Below are 15225 nucleotides of genomic sequence, written 5' to 3'. Positions count from 1 at the left end.
TAAAAAATACAAGTTTCAGGTGCTGGCACCTATCCAAAGTCAGACACCATAAAGATCAGCAGCCTTGCCCTCCTCTTGAAGAACCCCGTCCTCCTGCTCAGCACACAGCAATAAAAACCACCGCCTTTGTGGCAAGAGAACAGCAGTAAAATATCGCAAGAAAAAACTTTACAGAGATGCTTAATTTTCTGTCCAAAAGTAAACAATCCAGCAATGGATAACGCTCTGTTTATGGGTTTCTGGTATGAAGCAACAGCTTTCCAAATTATTCATTAACAAGAAAGAAAACAATCTTGTCTCAATAGCACCTTTCTTTTCTACACTGGATTTATGTAGGAATGTTGAATCCCACATGGCTGTCATGCGAACCATTAAAAATGTTTTAACTTTCACCTGCCAATTAAAAAAAGCTCAAGAACGATAACTTATCACATATTTACCATAAAAATAAGCAAAATTCATGTAACTTGAACTACTTTAAAAATGTATCTTTAAAATGGTTAAGGAAAAAGAATCCTGAATTGTTAAGGATAAGACACTTCAACCCCAAATTTTATTTAATCTGTTCAAAAATCAGGTTATTTATTTTTTTACAAGAAGAAAGGACTTACTGCTTAGCATCATCATCTGCATCATCATCATCATCTTCTAGATGTGCCACATGTCCCCTAAGGAAATGAACAAGGTACTACAGCTGAGTCAATTTTAAAGGACTTTGGCTACTGCGAAAAACTGTGAGCTCAAGGGCTGCTACCTCTTTTATAGAGTTTTACTCTGTTAGATTTTTATCGATATTATTATAATCATTAAAAGCACAGCTGCAATCCAGACAACTAAGTCTCCCCCCTATCTTCTCACCACGTACAGGAACAAACAAGAGCTTGCTGTGACACACATAAGAAATGAAGGCACAAATGACTGCAGCGCACAAGAGGAAAAGAAGAACAGAATTACCGCTGATGCAGCTCTTCTTCAACTGATTTTAAGAGGCTCCTTCAGCATAAAAAAAAAGAAGAAAAAAGAACAGAGTTAATTGCTTCAAACAAACTTGATTATCAAAAGCCAGGGCAAGCGCTTCTGTGATTCTATGAGCAAATAATTCGAAGTATTTTAGCGAGCTTTCAGAACATATATTGACCACCTGAATACGAATGAGCACAGGGGCATTTTTTCACTTTAAGCTGCATTTATTAACGTGCTGTTATTGAGTGGAGCAGCCCTTGTTCCTTGCACTGCAAAGCACGGACTGATTTAACTTGATTCAATTTAGAACAAAGCCACAATATCCAAAATTATGACCATCAAAAAAAGTCAAACTGACAAAAGGAATAAATTACTATTGGAATAAATCCCTTCTTCCCCAGTTAATTTCTGTAACATTAACTTCTTTTTCATTTCTTTCCCCAAAAACATATTTCAGCACGGCACGACGATGAGAAAAGCCCGAGCAGAGAGGAAGAGCAGGTGTAACACAGGAATCAGAAACATCAGGATCTCCAAAGGCTTCCGTGTTCATGCTCGCCCCAAAATAAGATGCCCACAAATAGTGCATTCTATGATGACGTTTTCTCCATATTTTTCACTCTAGTTTCAAAAGGCCTTGCTAGAAGTTAAATTGAGAGGGTGGATGGAAAAGAATAATAACATAAAAACTATTTTATATGATTAATAGGACAAAACAATGACACATACAAACATGAGGGTGAAAGACTTCTGATGACACAGATATATGTTATTTTCAAAGGCCCTACGAGTGAATGTTCCTGGTGTCCTACAAGGTGAACAAGGGGTGCATAATGCCACTGCAGTTTCTAGATGGGGGAAGGCTGTGCTCTGTGAGACCTCCTACCACAAACATTTTGTCAACAGCAGAGGAGGTAACAGTCTCTTCTAGAGAGAAAGCTCATAGCAACATGGATACAATGTAATCAACACAGCCTCAAATACCAAAAAGTTTTGTAATTGCATCATTGGCTTTGCTACCACAGTAGAAATAAAGAGTGATTTTGGAATTGCAACTGATGTAAACAAGCTCAACACATCCATGTCTGCTAACATGTTTAACACATACTTGTGATTTTACATTAAAACAGATGAGACTGAATTAAAGCAGAAAACGCCGTTGCTTACTCACTTATTTGCACCCAAGAAGTAGCCACCCTGAGGACCATGACCGTATTCTAGCTGCAGATCCTACAAATGCAAAAGAACAAATCTTTAAGGTGAGCGTCAAACATGTACCCTGTGCCCCGCTGTCCCCCGTCCTCTCTGCCACACCAGAGAGGCAGAATCGTTTTGTTTCCCTGCCCCTCGTGGCTCCTAGCGCTGCTCTCATGCCCATTGCGCCCAGAAAATTCCTTGGAACCAGCCTGCTGCAGCCCTAAATCCTCCTGAAATTTGGTCCCTTCCTTGGGCACAGGAATCATTTGCTCGAAAAAAAGAAAAAGAGGGAGAGAAAAGGACAGAGGGAGGGAGGGAAAAGGAAATGTGAGCGTCAAGGGACAAAAAAAAGAGAACACTGAAAACAAAGAGACTTCGGGATCTCTCTAAACTTCATCAAATTTATCACATTACTTTTTGCAGAACCCAAGCACCTGCACTGGCACACTGGAAGTGTTCATCTTAGGCAGGGATGTGTTGTGTCAGGGAGCCTGAAATGCCTTTTGCACATGGGGATGTTAAAGACATAAGTATAGAAGACATGAAACGTGTGCTTGTAACTCTGACATATGTTATTCTGACACATATTTTAAGGATAAGTATATATGACTTTCATGTATACTTAACATAGCCTTTCATACCGACCAGAGAAATACAGCATTAACAGAACTGGCAGCGAAGTCACCCGCCCACACAATCATGGTGTGCAGTTATTGCAAAAAAGTGGCAAAAAGCTTAAGAAACTACTGTTCAAAAGATGACACATGACTAAAAATTTAATGAATTACAGGGAATACTGACAGGTTGTCTGAAGCATCATCAAATTTACATCTGCCAGGAAGATATTACTACAATTAGAGTTTTACTTGCTTCTTCAGCTGGATGGGAGAAATCAGTGCATAAATACGCTCCTAAGCAAGTGTTTGCATCCACCAGGAGCTGTTAGCCATTAATCACTTGAGTGAGTGATAAGTGAAGCTACATTACTGCTTTCAAGGTAATACTGTAAAGGTCTCTCAACTTCTTTTAGCTGCTATCTGAATCCAAATCACTCCCTTGTTCCTGGAAAAGCTGCCCAGGTCCCCAGGCTAAGAGAGCAATAAGCCTGGGGTAGGTAACAGTGACAGCTCAGAGCTGGGATCTCCCAAGGGGAGCCTGTAAATATCCAGGGAAAGTCTCCCGCTAGACTTGCCTGTGCTCCAAGCTGATAAAACACAAGCCACCCAGCTTTCAGGTGATAATTTTATGCTTTATATATATTTTAATGGAAACCTGTAAAACATTGTTTTCTACTCAGTGACTAGTTCTGGGTTGTTTCCTGTCTATTTCTACCACATCTCAGTAGCATTCGATTGCTTCAGTGATCTCTCCTATTTTCCCAAGGCACGTAAGACATTGTGGGAGTCGCTTTCCCTCAAGAAAAGCTGTCCTAAGCTCTCCTCATTTCAGTCTCTTCATTACTTCCATCATCTGTCACCTTCTCCAACCAATTCCTTTCTGCTGGTCCTCACCATCACTTCATGTTCTCCTGCTTGACACCAGGCTACAAAGATTTAACTTTCTTTACTGGGAATACTGACTTTACTTCCAAACAAGAGGGATATATGGAAACATAAGATGTCACTAGAACTCCAAACAAGGAGATTAAACAGATTGTGCAAGCCCATGTGTCAGACCCAGGATGGCAAGGCTGCTGGAAAACACAGTCCTAGAGTGCTACAGAGAAACCTGAGATTTGCACCTTAAGTGACAACTGTTTTGCCTAACAGATTAAACAGATAATAAAAGCCTTACGCTAGATAGAGCCAAAATGTCTGTCCATTTTGATTTAGACACCATATAATGCATAGCTATGCATACTGTACAGCAATGACAAGAATATTAACAGGAGAAAATAAGCAAACCTCCATAAAGCATAAAGATTCTTCACCTGTCACCAGCCTTTAACAAGACCTACAGGCAGTTCCCTTTATAAAAAAGGACATCTGCCAGAGTAACTTATATTTAAATATTTTAAAAGGACAAAAACCCTTTGTATTTATTCAGTTTACTATTGTGCTGCCTGCTAGCATTTATTAGACTATGGTTATAATAGGAGATGTATATTCTTCACTTCCTGCACTTAACTTGCTTGTTAGTATCCTCGCAAGCCTTGTAAACATCCCTGCTTTCATCCCCAATGTAGATGTAATTTGTTGCTAGGGAAATTCATTTTTTGCATTCCTGAGAGAGAAATGCTGACAGCAAGAGCGCCTTTCCAAAGAGCAATCTGTTTTTCTCTTGTACCCCTCAATGCCAAATATATCCAGCAATTATAATTGTATAAACCTTCAAGCTGCATGCTTGATATACAAACAGAGGGAAGTACTGTCTGCATTCTGCAATGCCTCCAGGGAGCTGCTATGTGTTATCAGAACAATCAGTATAATTAAACAAAAATGTATTTCACAAAGCTGAAGTCTTATCAGGTATGGCTTCTCCCTGAGAAGAACAGGTTAGCATTAGTTATTTAATGATGCAAGTGTCTGCTTTATAAGTTTTTATCTCTTTTGCATCCTAAAAGTTTCCCAGCAACAGTATTTATCTCCATAAGTATTTTCATTTAATGCACGTACAGTGTTGATGAGCATTAGTTGACTGAAACACTTTCCAGACCAGGCAGCACCAAAGCAGAGCCGCTGCACGGGTCTCTCCAAGAGAGTCCCCAGGTCTGTGCTTAACCCTTTTCTCCTTGCTACCAATGAGCTGGATATTAGAGCACAGATGCAAGCCCAAACTCTGCAGCCGAGCTCAGGCTGCCAGCGACGTCCCCCGGAGCCGCTGGATCCGCGCACAAGGTGCCACCCTCTGCGGCAACACAGGGAATCACGGCTGGTTCTTCTGATCCTTCTGGACACTTTCGTAAGGCAAACGCTCCGGAAAGGCCACTCGCACCTCTCCAAGAAAGCAAGATGTTTATCAAGCTAGTCAATGACTGAAGAAATATAGAATTTCTTCATATTTTTCAGAGTGAAGATAAATTTGGGAATATGGTTATGCTATCAAAAACAAACAAACAAACAAACAAAAATCCCTGAAACTGATTCAACCTGCAATGCCTTTAGCATTTTAATTTGCAAAATGTTATAATCATTTTCTGCAGTGTGTCATGATGAACTGATTGCTATTTTAACTTTCATATACTTAATTTCCTGATTAAGGGATTTATTGCTGAGGGCCTAGTTGAACTGGAAATCTGTTTTTAATGTGTTCACAGTGCTTCAAAAAACGATTCTGAATGTATCCAATAGAACAATGATTCACAGTTATTTTCTACATTTGCTATTCCTCAAACTTCAATCTAGTGATAAACAAGATTATTTGGAGCGACATAATTAAGGCTTTAACCTCAGCAGCTGCTGGGGAAGTAATTCTGAGCGTTAAAAACTATAAATCAGCTTTGGATTGCTAACATATATCAAATAGGAACATACAGACATATTTTTATCTCAGTAAAATGAATGAATAAGCATTGCCTCCATAGAGAAGGATCCGTATTTGATTAAGAGCCTAACATTACTTAATATATATGCAGTACTTCTAATGCTCTTATTTCGTAACAAATTGCATGCCTGAATTTCTTTTGATAGTGGCAATAATTTAACACATCCAAAATAGGATCGCCTACTTTATTAACGAGACCAAGTAAATTTTCAAGTCTGCCAGGGAGGAATTGTGGCCATTACTGCCCTGTAGCTGCATGTCCCCTTCTTCCCTGCTTTGTACAGTAGTGCAATCCACAAACTTTCATGAACGTTCACTTGGCACATAACACCACAAACCATCTTATTTCATATTTCTATAACGAAGAGGGATACCCCTCTCTCAAGCACCTACATTAAGGCCTTGATACAAGCAGCAGCTGTAGGCAGCGTTTGTAAAGCTGCTTCCCAACAACAGAATTAGCAACGTCAGCTTCGCTCCTCCTTCTTTAACATTTTCCTACAGGTATTTCAATTTCTCTGCCACAAATACTAAGTTAGCCTGCATTAGCTACTCTGAAGCACAGCATTAATGAAAGTAACCGTTGCCAAAGACTTTGTGACAAACGATTAAATCCAAAACATGTTTATGAACCACAAAAACAGACATGACCAAAGCATTTAAGTAAGACCAATGGTGTAAGTGCACTTGGCAAATACAACAGGGCAGATGGGTAATTGTAAGTCTCTTATCAAAAACCACTTTAGGCTGGGGGCTGAAATACGGAATTCAAGTTCTGACAAAATCCTCTGCCCCCACTAAAAGGTAGAATTCACCACTCTTCACTGCACGGTAATTAACCCAGGATAATTGAGTCCAATGCAGGAACATTTGATTTTTCCCCCTACTGCAAGAACAAAAACAACAGACAACCCCCCCGACACACACAACCGCCTACAGCGCTGCGGGGCAGACCAGGACCACGCAGGATGCCCCACGACGCATCCCAATGACACAGCTGCCAACCCCACACCGGGTTGGCAGGGGTGTCCCCAGGAGACCCATGGAGGGACTGTCCCTCCGCACGTGGCACTCCCCGTGTGGGGTGTCCCAGATGGCAGAGACGCTGGTAAACCAGAGGGAATCCAGCAGGAAGCCACAAGGATGGCTGTGGGGCCTTCCCTGCAGGGCGTTAGATGCTTGAGATATTTCTGAAGATGTATTTAATAAAGTTAAAAAAAAAATGGAATCATAAAGGTTGGAAGGGACCTTTGGAGATCGTCTAGTCCAACCCCCTGCACACACAGGGTCACCTAGAGCTGCACAGGACTGCGTCCAGGCGGGTTTTGAACAGGTCAGAACAGATGTCAAAACACACTGCAGAGCTGGAACAAGAGTAGGGGAACCCTAAACAGCAGGGCTGAATACGGCCAAGCTCCCAGCAACCACAACATGGACAAGTTCAAGTCACAGCAAGCCAAATGATGGAGAGGGAAAAGAGCCACGCGGATCAAAACGAAACAAGAAATCCCCCGGCACAGCTCTGCACTCCCTTCCCCCGTGGGCTTAGGTCATACAGCTCACAAATAAAAGAACATTATTATAAAAACGCAGCTGATCCAGTAGAATACATTTTTTCCCCTCATTTTTCACAGTATACAAAGATGTAAAATATGTAAAAACACTGCTCTTCTGCTACATGGCACCCAAAGAGCAAAGGGGAAAAAAAGAAAAGAGAATGACTTTCCACCTTTTTTTTTTTTTTTTGCATTTGGCATTGCCAACTAAATATTTTTAGAAGTGCAGTAAAAGAAAGTTTGGAAAAGTATGTGCACTTACGAGCACAGTTTTCTAAATATTCTGTTATTAATATGAAGAGAAAGTCTTTTCTATACCTCGCCCCTATGATCACCCTGCCCCCAAATTCAGGAACTCTGCATTGCAAGACAGTGAGATAAATAAGTCTCCTCAATAACAGTGACTCAACTGGGCACGAATGCATGTCATATATTTGCAATACTAACACAGTATGAAGTCTCTCTCACATTACATAGCTTTACATATAGATGAATCCTTGCACTGAATGGCTCAAACACAGATGAAACACTGGGACAACCACAAGACAAAAACATGAGCATTGAAGAAAGAAAATAAAGACAAATCCAACATTGACAAAGAAAGGCGTAAGATGAAAAATACCAGGTTAGATCTTGCAGTGTAGTACATTTCTTCTGAATTGTCCAAAAAATCGCTACTGTCAGGCTGTTCATTAGATAGAGATCAAGAAACTTAAGTTATTTACATTGTGACTGCAAGGCAAGTATACATAAAGGGAAATTTTCTTGCTAATTGGAGAGAGAGAGAGAAAAAAAGAAGTTAGTTGAAACTCAAACCATGTTAAAGCAGTTCTGGGGTGAGGGAAAGTGTTTTCAAACACGGCTAAGGGCATCGTCACATCGCCAAGCACTGACACCAAAATAATGAATTATTGCTCATCAAGTGGCCTGGGGGCACGGGTGACATAGCACGGCCAGCAAGGCACTATGCTGGGGGGCCAGTCCTTTGGCTTGTGCACTCATACCCTTGAGTGAATTAGCAGAAGGTTTAAGCATGCCTTAGTAAGACAGAAGCAAAAGGGTCAGAAGAATTGCTTTAATAAAGAGAGACGTGCATGGTTTTCCGTGGAGCAAGAGACAGGCATTTCTTGCTTCCATTTCAAATAATTTCTCTTTCTCCCAGAGCGCGCAGATTATTACGAACTTCTTGGTCTGCTTTATGCTGAAGCTCTTCACCAAAAGATCTGCTCTCTGAACAGCTCTCTTGCAAGCATTTCACGTGCCAATTTAACTGTTCTGTAGGTTCCAGATCTAATGATAAAATATGATTTTTCTCTGGTCTCTAGATCCAACAATCCCATTTATAAAAAATCATAGTTATGTTTCCCTCTTGGCTGACAAAAGTCATAAGAATCATTGCAACTCTTCTAATTCAGCATCTACAGCTAGCAGTGTATTACATAAACAGCTAAGGTAGATACAAATATATGATGTAAGCAGTTACCTTTGCTTATTGGAACTATTTATCTTGCTTGCAGTGGCATTATTACATATGTCACAGTAATTCTGTGACAAACTGATGCTTGTTTCATAAAAAGGCATTCTTTTCCATTCATGCTTACACTGAAAACAAACTCAAATAATTATACTAGTACTACACAAAAATTCCTGCCAAGACATCAGAAATAAGATATTAATCTTTTAAAGATAAAAAGTATATGTCCTAAAATAAGAAAAATTTTATCTCAAAAGACCAAATGGGGTCTACATGCTCCATTCTTACACAGGCAGCCAGGCAGTTCATTTCCCTCTTCAGAAAGACCCAAACATACAGTTATAGATCTTCCTTATGGGCAGTGGGATAAGGCAAGGTACAAACTCCAGCAGGAATACACAGTACAAAATAAAATGCTAAATTAAAAAATCCCTATCTTAAAAATTAATCTGAATAGTTTGAGTCCTCTCTCACAGCAGCAAGAGTTTTGGTGACTCTAAAGCACAGAGGTCCTGACAGTTACCACACACCAGGGTAAAGGCTCAACCCCTCTCCAAGGGCTACAGGCTTCTCCTGCTAAGGAAACGCTTTCAGAAGTTGTGTTTTAACACAGCTTGCAGAAAAACTTCTCCTCTCAGCTTAGCATCACAGATCGAGAGGGCACAACAAAACTGCCTCTCTGTCCCAGGAGATTGTCCAGCTTGGCAACTGTTTGTACAGTCAGTGATGGATAAAATAAAACGGAGAACTAACCAGAGTTTTTAAAACTTTAGCTTCTCCACTCGGATATTTTGTAATTACAGTTTCATATGTCAAATGAAATTTTTAAAGAAGTGTGATACTGAACTGTATGACGCTACCAAACATTTTCTTTAAAATCCAAACAATGCAGTGGAGAAGCAAAGTTGTATTAACTTGAAATCACTCCAAAAATCATTTCTGAGGTAACAGATGAGTTGGTCGTGGGAACTCTCACATTTTACTATCGTGCTCAATGAACACCTTATAATCAAGACCCTAAACAATGCTGTTGAGCAGTGAAGTCAAGGGCTACATAGCAGATCTGAAATCATTGAGCAAGTCCTCGTGTGATGAGGTAAGGCGCTTTCCTCTCTTGAACAGGCACCAGAAACTGCAGACTACCCAAATCCAGGCAGCTGCTGAGGAAGAGCGAGGTTTCATACAACCTCATCCACGCAGAGCTGCTTGGCAGACTGCAAAGGACAGGGCACTGCACAGGAGACCTTGGGATACTAGAGAGCTCCAAAGGAAACCTGTGCCAGAAACACCATGCACACGGGGTTTGTAGAAGAGGAAAGAGGAAATCCATTCCTAGATACGTGCCTTTCCCTCAACGAACTTGAGGAGCAGAGCTGGTGTCCCTCGTACCTGGTAACAGGCCATTTTTTTCACCTTAACACCTGCTTTAGGTAAGTGGAACACAAAAGCCTGCAGTAGGGTAGCAGAGGAGTGTCTTTCATCAGGAATGAGAAGGAACTGCCCAAGTGCACAAATGTGGAAAGCAACAGATGCCATGGAAGAGAAGATACCACAGTGGGGCATGTGAGACAGCACAGACACCTTTTCCCCCACTGCTTGAGCTCTCATTCCCCTTGTTCCTCACCGCCCGCCCTCGCAGCCCCTTGGTACAAGGAACAGAGGCAACAAATCTTGCCTGACTCAGTACAGCTCAGGTGGGTTTAAAGACTCCGAATGAGGCTACACAAAATTTGTGTGGAAAAGGAACGATCCCACAAAAATCCATTTCTTAAGGTGTCATAACCCCTCCCAGGCTTTCAATTTTATGATTATTTCTGATACCAATCACTGTCAATGAGAGAATGAGGGAGAGCAAAACCTGTGTAAAAAACAGTAATTCTATAAGTAACTAAGGGGAATGATATACTTGGCAATGAAGTATAAAGGATGAAGGAAATCCACAAGACAGTTGTTGCTTACCACAGATGTCACACCTGATGCCCCAAAATAAGGGATCTTACTGCATACAGCATAATGGCAACATAAGATTTAGGACCAGTATGTTATCACTTTCTATAAAAATTGCTAATAAATTTAGTGGTGCTAAGGAAGTGTGCCACACGTCTTTAGATTTCCCCTTCTCCACAAGTGTTTGCAGGGATTAATATGCCAAGCACAGCCCATGCTACTTGCTACTCACAAATTCATGATGTGGCTCTGTCTCCTTTCGCAAGGGTGGATCAAATTTTACTTGACCAACTAGACAGGAAAAAAGAAAAAGAAGAATTTGAGTTGAATTGAGATGGGAAAGAATTTGTCTCTAGAGGTTAATAAAAAGAGATAATTCATTAAAAAAAAAAAAAAGTATCTTATCACTGCTGATGAAAACTTTTGGTATGTGCACAACTTGTGCCCACTACAAAGTAATGGGCACAAAAATTACTTATCATCTATTACAGAGACAGCACTGCCATCATTTGCCCCAACTTCTCTCTAGACGGACCAGGAAAAGAATTTAGGGAACAGGACATGGAACACTGTCTTTAATGGGACATTGCAGCTGTAGTGTATAGAAAAATACATCCTCTGTGTGAATTCACTCATGGATCTGTTTCTCTGGGAGAAGGAGACTCACTAGCACTAATGAACTTCAAAAGAAGTTTGGAGAGTGGTGATCACATCTTGTAGAAGAGCTCTTCGGCAGATGCTCCTCTCATTTTTAGCTCAAGAAAAAGGCTTCATGTATCACCCTGGTTTAATTCAAGCAAAGGAATAATTTAGGGGACGGAGTCTGGTTTTAACAGCTGGTGATCAACTTCTTCCTTTTTCAATTTCAGTGTCTTGCTTCAATTTGAGAGTAAAAATGACAAAAAGATATTAAATTAATGAAGGATGAGAAAGCTTCCCCTCAGCAACCAGCAACTAGAAATGGTATAGGCTTTCATTTCAACTCTACAGGAAGGGTGTTTTTTTGTTGTTTTTTGTTTTGTTTTGTTTTTGTTTTTTGACCCAACAGTCCAAGATTTAATTGCAAGACTTTTCATCCTCAGACACCTAAAATCATTATACATAATAAGCAGCACTGTAACAGTATGCTGTTCAGCAGAATCAGGCATCACGCTGAATACCTGAGTGAAGCTGCCCCGATCAGCTCTCAAGAGAGCTCAGGTTATACCCTCCTTACTCAAGATGAAGCAATAATGAGATCTGTTGGAGTACACACACAAAGGTCTGTATTCAAGTATTTTACATTCACATTTATTCTGCAAAGTCATCTGGAGCCTGTCTCTGTAAATGAAACTGCATGTTTTTATCTTGCTGCATATCCATAAAAATGTTTCTGTATATGCCAAATATGCAGCAGTCCCAGTAGAAGCTATAGGTGAACGTCAGTAACTAAAATTGATAAAAATTAATATACGCATGCTTACAGTTTATTTCAGAGCGTGTCTTTTCTTCTCTCACATTTCGGCTTGTTGAATGAATTCTATGAGGCACTAGGAGAGGCTAGAAAAGGAAAAAAAAAAAAAAAAAAAAAAAAAAAAAGCTTTAATTCCAAAGTATATTCACTTCAAACAAAGCATTCTTGCCCTGTATCATGCACCTGTCTTTAGCATGTTTCTTCAGCAAAATATCAAAACCGAAAAATTAACCAAAATTATTTGGATTCTTCTGAGCTTTAAAAAAAATGGTTTGCTATAGCTCAGGATGCATGTTGATATTTGATTTGATTTTCTACTTAAGTATTCAAAATGCTCTAAGTGCTGAAAGATTACGTACCCACGATTCTTTGCTGATGAATGTCTGTTTGCACACTGTGTTTGTGTTTATAACAGAACCATCAGAAGCCAAAGTTTTGGTGTGGGGGACATTTTTGTCTTTAAAGCTCCTTGTGTGAGTTCCTCAGCCCTGTCACAGATGTCAGCGTTACACTATGGGCAGAGCCTGCTTTTACATTGCATTCTACCAGCCCCCAGACTTGCTGGAAACACCCTGGGAACCCATGGGACAGAAATTTGTGAACACACATGAGCACTAGACGTTAAAGAAGAGTTGCAGGTGAGGATCCCCACGCCCCTGAATGATGTCCTACGAGTCAGCTCATCCAACGAGCAGTTCTACCCACAACAGCAGCAACAGCGAGAAGAGTCCCAGAGCCTCTAGTTGAGATACAAACGAAGGACAGTTCAAAACCTGACTGGGGGCACCAGAGAAAGTCTATCACTCAGAGGGTCTCCATCCCAGAGGGAATTCCTGCTTGAGCTCTGGGAAGCTGGGTCACAGGCCTTGTGTGAAGAAAGGCTCTTTGCTATCACCTAGCAAATCTACATGCGGCTGCCTGACTAGGATAACAGTCCAGATAGTGAAATACTCATCTGCCTGTTTTCTGTTATCACAAGGCCAAGTTCTCAAGTTGCCCGGGATGCCCTGCCCAGGCAATGGAGCAATAGAAAGAGCTGACACAGAAGGTGCACAAGCTGCCATCAAATGCAAAGGAACAGCAGCAAACTTTCTGACACCAACGCCATTCAGACACAGCCTGAAACACTCTATGGAGCTCAAGAGCACTCTTAGCCCCAAAAACATACAGTGCATGGAGAGGCAAGCATAAGCACTTTGCTTTTTGCAGCCCTTCCTCTAAGACTGTGCCCGTCACAGGAACCGCCATCGAAACTCACACATACAACTGCCAAACAAATGACAAAAACATCATGGGGAGAATTGTTTGTTACATCTGAACAAGCAGAATGCACGAGCGTGATCTTTTCTTCTTCCACGTTGAACGTTGCCTTTGCTTGAATACTGTTAAGGATGAATTGAAGATACTAAGGCACTTGAACAGGTTGCAAACCCACATCTTCCTCTCTACCTCAGCCATGTAACTCTCCAGAGTATTGAAAGAGTAACAGATAGCACCCCCCCCAAATTGGGGCCAGGTCAGGAATTGGCATCCGAGGGGGCAGTAGAAATCTCTTCAAAGACCACTGATAACCAGGAAAGCTCTTCAGCTTTCAAAAAAGGCATCAGGGAGTAGGTCTGAGCTCAAGATTCTCACCAAGGTTGTACTATCTTAAGTTGCTTCTTTCCGTTTTTGACGGATGCATTCAGGTGCCTCTAGTGTAGAGGCAGGTATTTTCCGAGTTCTGATGAGTACCTGCATCTACCTCTACGAACAGGCAGGTCTTGAAGCAACTTCAACTGTGTATAAAAGAGCACAGACATCTCTCAACCCCTTTGATTTATTAGGGGAGTGACCGCAAGGCTAACAACTGCCTTACCTGTGGTAGCACTTCTTCCTTATCTGAAACACAGTCTTTGCTCAAGATGCATCAGATAATCTCTCATCTGCTTTGTTCACAGAAGAGGACCTTGCTTATTGCGCATGGAAGAGCTTTTACAGATGCCACTACAAATTTTATTTTGCAGATGAATTTAATACCCCAAGGATGGAATGCTCTTTGATAACACGGTTAGAAGAGACATCCAAGTTGTGTGTCTGATGAAGATCCAGCACTACAGGTAATGGTGACTGAAAACCCACTGAAGAGCTCAGTGCCACGTGAGGAACAACAATGGAGAAATAACAACAAATCTGAACTAATTTTGCAAAGCACAAAACACAAGATGTGTGAGACAGCTTGTTTATGCTCAGTAGTGTCAGCCAGCCCAGCTCCTTTATAAATGATGAAAATAAGCATCTTCTCTGATCACTGCTGTGAGTTTGCTTTCTTTTCCTATTATTTTCTCCCCAGACAAGGCGTAGCTTTTTCCTGATATCATACTTCACTATGGGATTAAACAGTAAGTAATATACTGAACAACAGAAGAATCTTCTATTTGTTGTGTATTTAAAAATAGAGCTCTTTCACGCAACTTCTGCATTATTATATGGCAGAAGTTACATGCAAGAGCTCCATTTTTAAAAGCTATAAGTAACAATCAGTAAAATGTGCACTGAAGTGATACTACACAGGATGAGAAATGAGATTCTTCACTGAAGTGACTCAAAATGAAGATGACTGGGATACCTGCTGAAGATGCCTGCAAGTGACACAGGAAGACAGTACATCAGTAATTCCATATAGCTTCCAGGAAAGCAGGGAAGAGCCACAGTGCAGGCTACTTTGATCCCAGCAGTTCAGTGGTAGGAAACACACCCAAACAGACACATTTCCTTCTTACAAGGCCCATGAAAGCACTGGTTTTCTGGTTTCACGAAAATACTATCCAGCAGGCCTCAGAACTGTCATCACTGAACTACAGGACACCCAATCCTTAGAACTTAACCACGAGCAGATCTGAGCTGTCTCTATCAGCGCTAAGAAATCAGACCGCTTTCTCTTAATACTGATGTGGAAGTATATATACTAAAGGCTTCCTTGTGTGTTTAATATCACTGATGGGTCCTTACAGAAAAGGCCTCTTTTTCACTTGCAATTTGACTGTTCCATCTTCATGCCTTCCTCAATCTCCCCTCCACACCCAAAATATTTAACAAAAGCTAACACTGCACTCCACAATAGAATAAAACAGATTTTACTTTTGCTTTTCCTCTATATTTATGCCAACTTT

General features: G+C 40.9%; 1 protein-coding gene across 2 annotated transcripts in view; it reads right to left on the bottom strand.

The window, feature by feature from the left end:
- MAP4K3 (mitogen-activated protein kinase kinase kinase kinase 3) overlaps positions 1 to 15225 on the bottom strand; it is a 69924-nt gene that overhangs the window by 28248 nt on the left and 26451 nt on the right. Inside the window, exons 13-18 of one of the 2 annotated variants that reach the window (XM_088521296.1) lie at positions 12084 to 12159; positions 10853 to 10911; positions 7822 to 7884; positions 2135 to 2193; positions 955 to 993; positions 612 to 668 (exon numbers count right to left, since the gene is read on the bottom strand). In XM_088521296.1, coding sequence (XP_088377422.1) covers positions 612 to 668; positions 955 to 993; positions 2135 to 2193; positions 7822 to 7884; positions 10853 to 10911; positions 12084 to 12159 — 353 coding nt within the window. The remainder of the gene's footprint in view (positions 1 to 611; positions 669 to 954; positions 994 to 2134; positions 2194 to 7821; positions 7885 to 10852; positions 10912 to 12083; positions 12160 to 15225) is intronic. The other variant, XM_088521298.1, reaches the window with a different exon arrangement.

Source organism: Tinamus guttatus, unplaced genomic scaffold (assembly GCF_059628265.1).
Source record: "Tinamus guttatus ecotype Peru unplaced genomic scaffold, ASM5962826v1 Tinamus_guttatus_pri_ptg000116l, whole genome shotgun sequence".
NCBI lineage: Eukaryota > Metazoa > Chordata > Aves > Tinamiformes > Tinamidae > Tinamus > Tinamus guttatus.
This window is presented reverse-complemented; position numbering and strand designations above follow the sequence as displayed.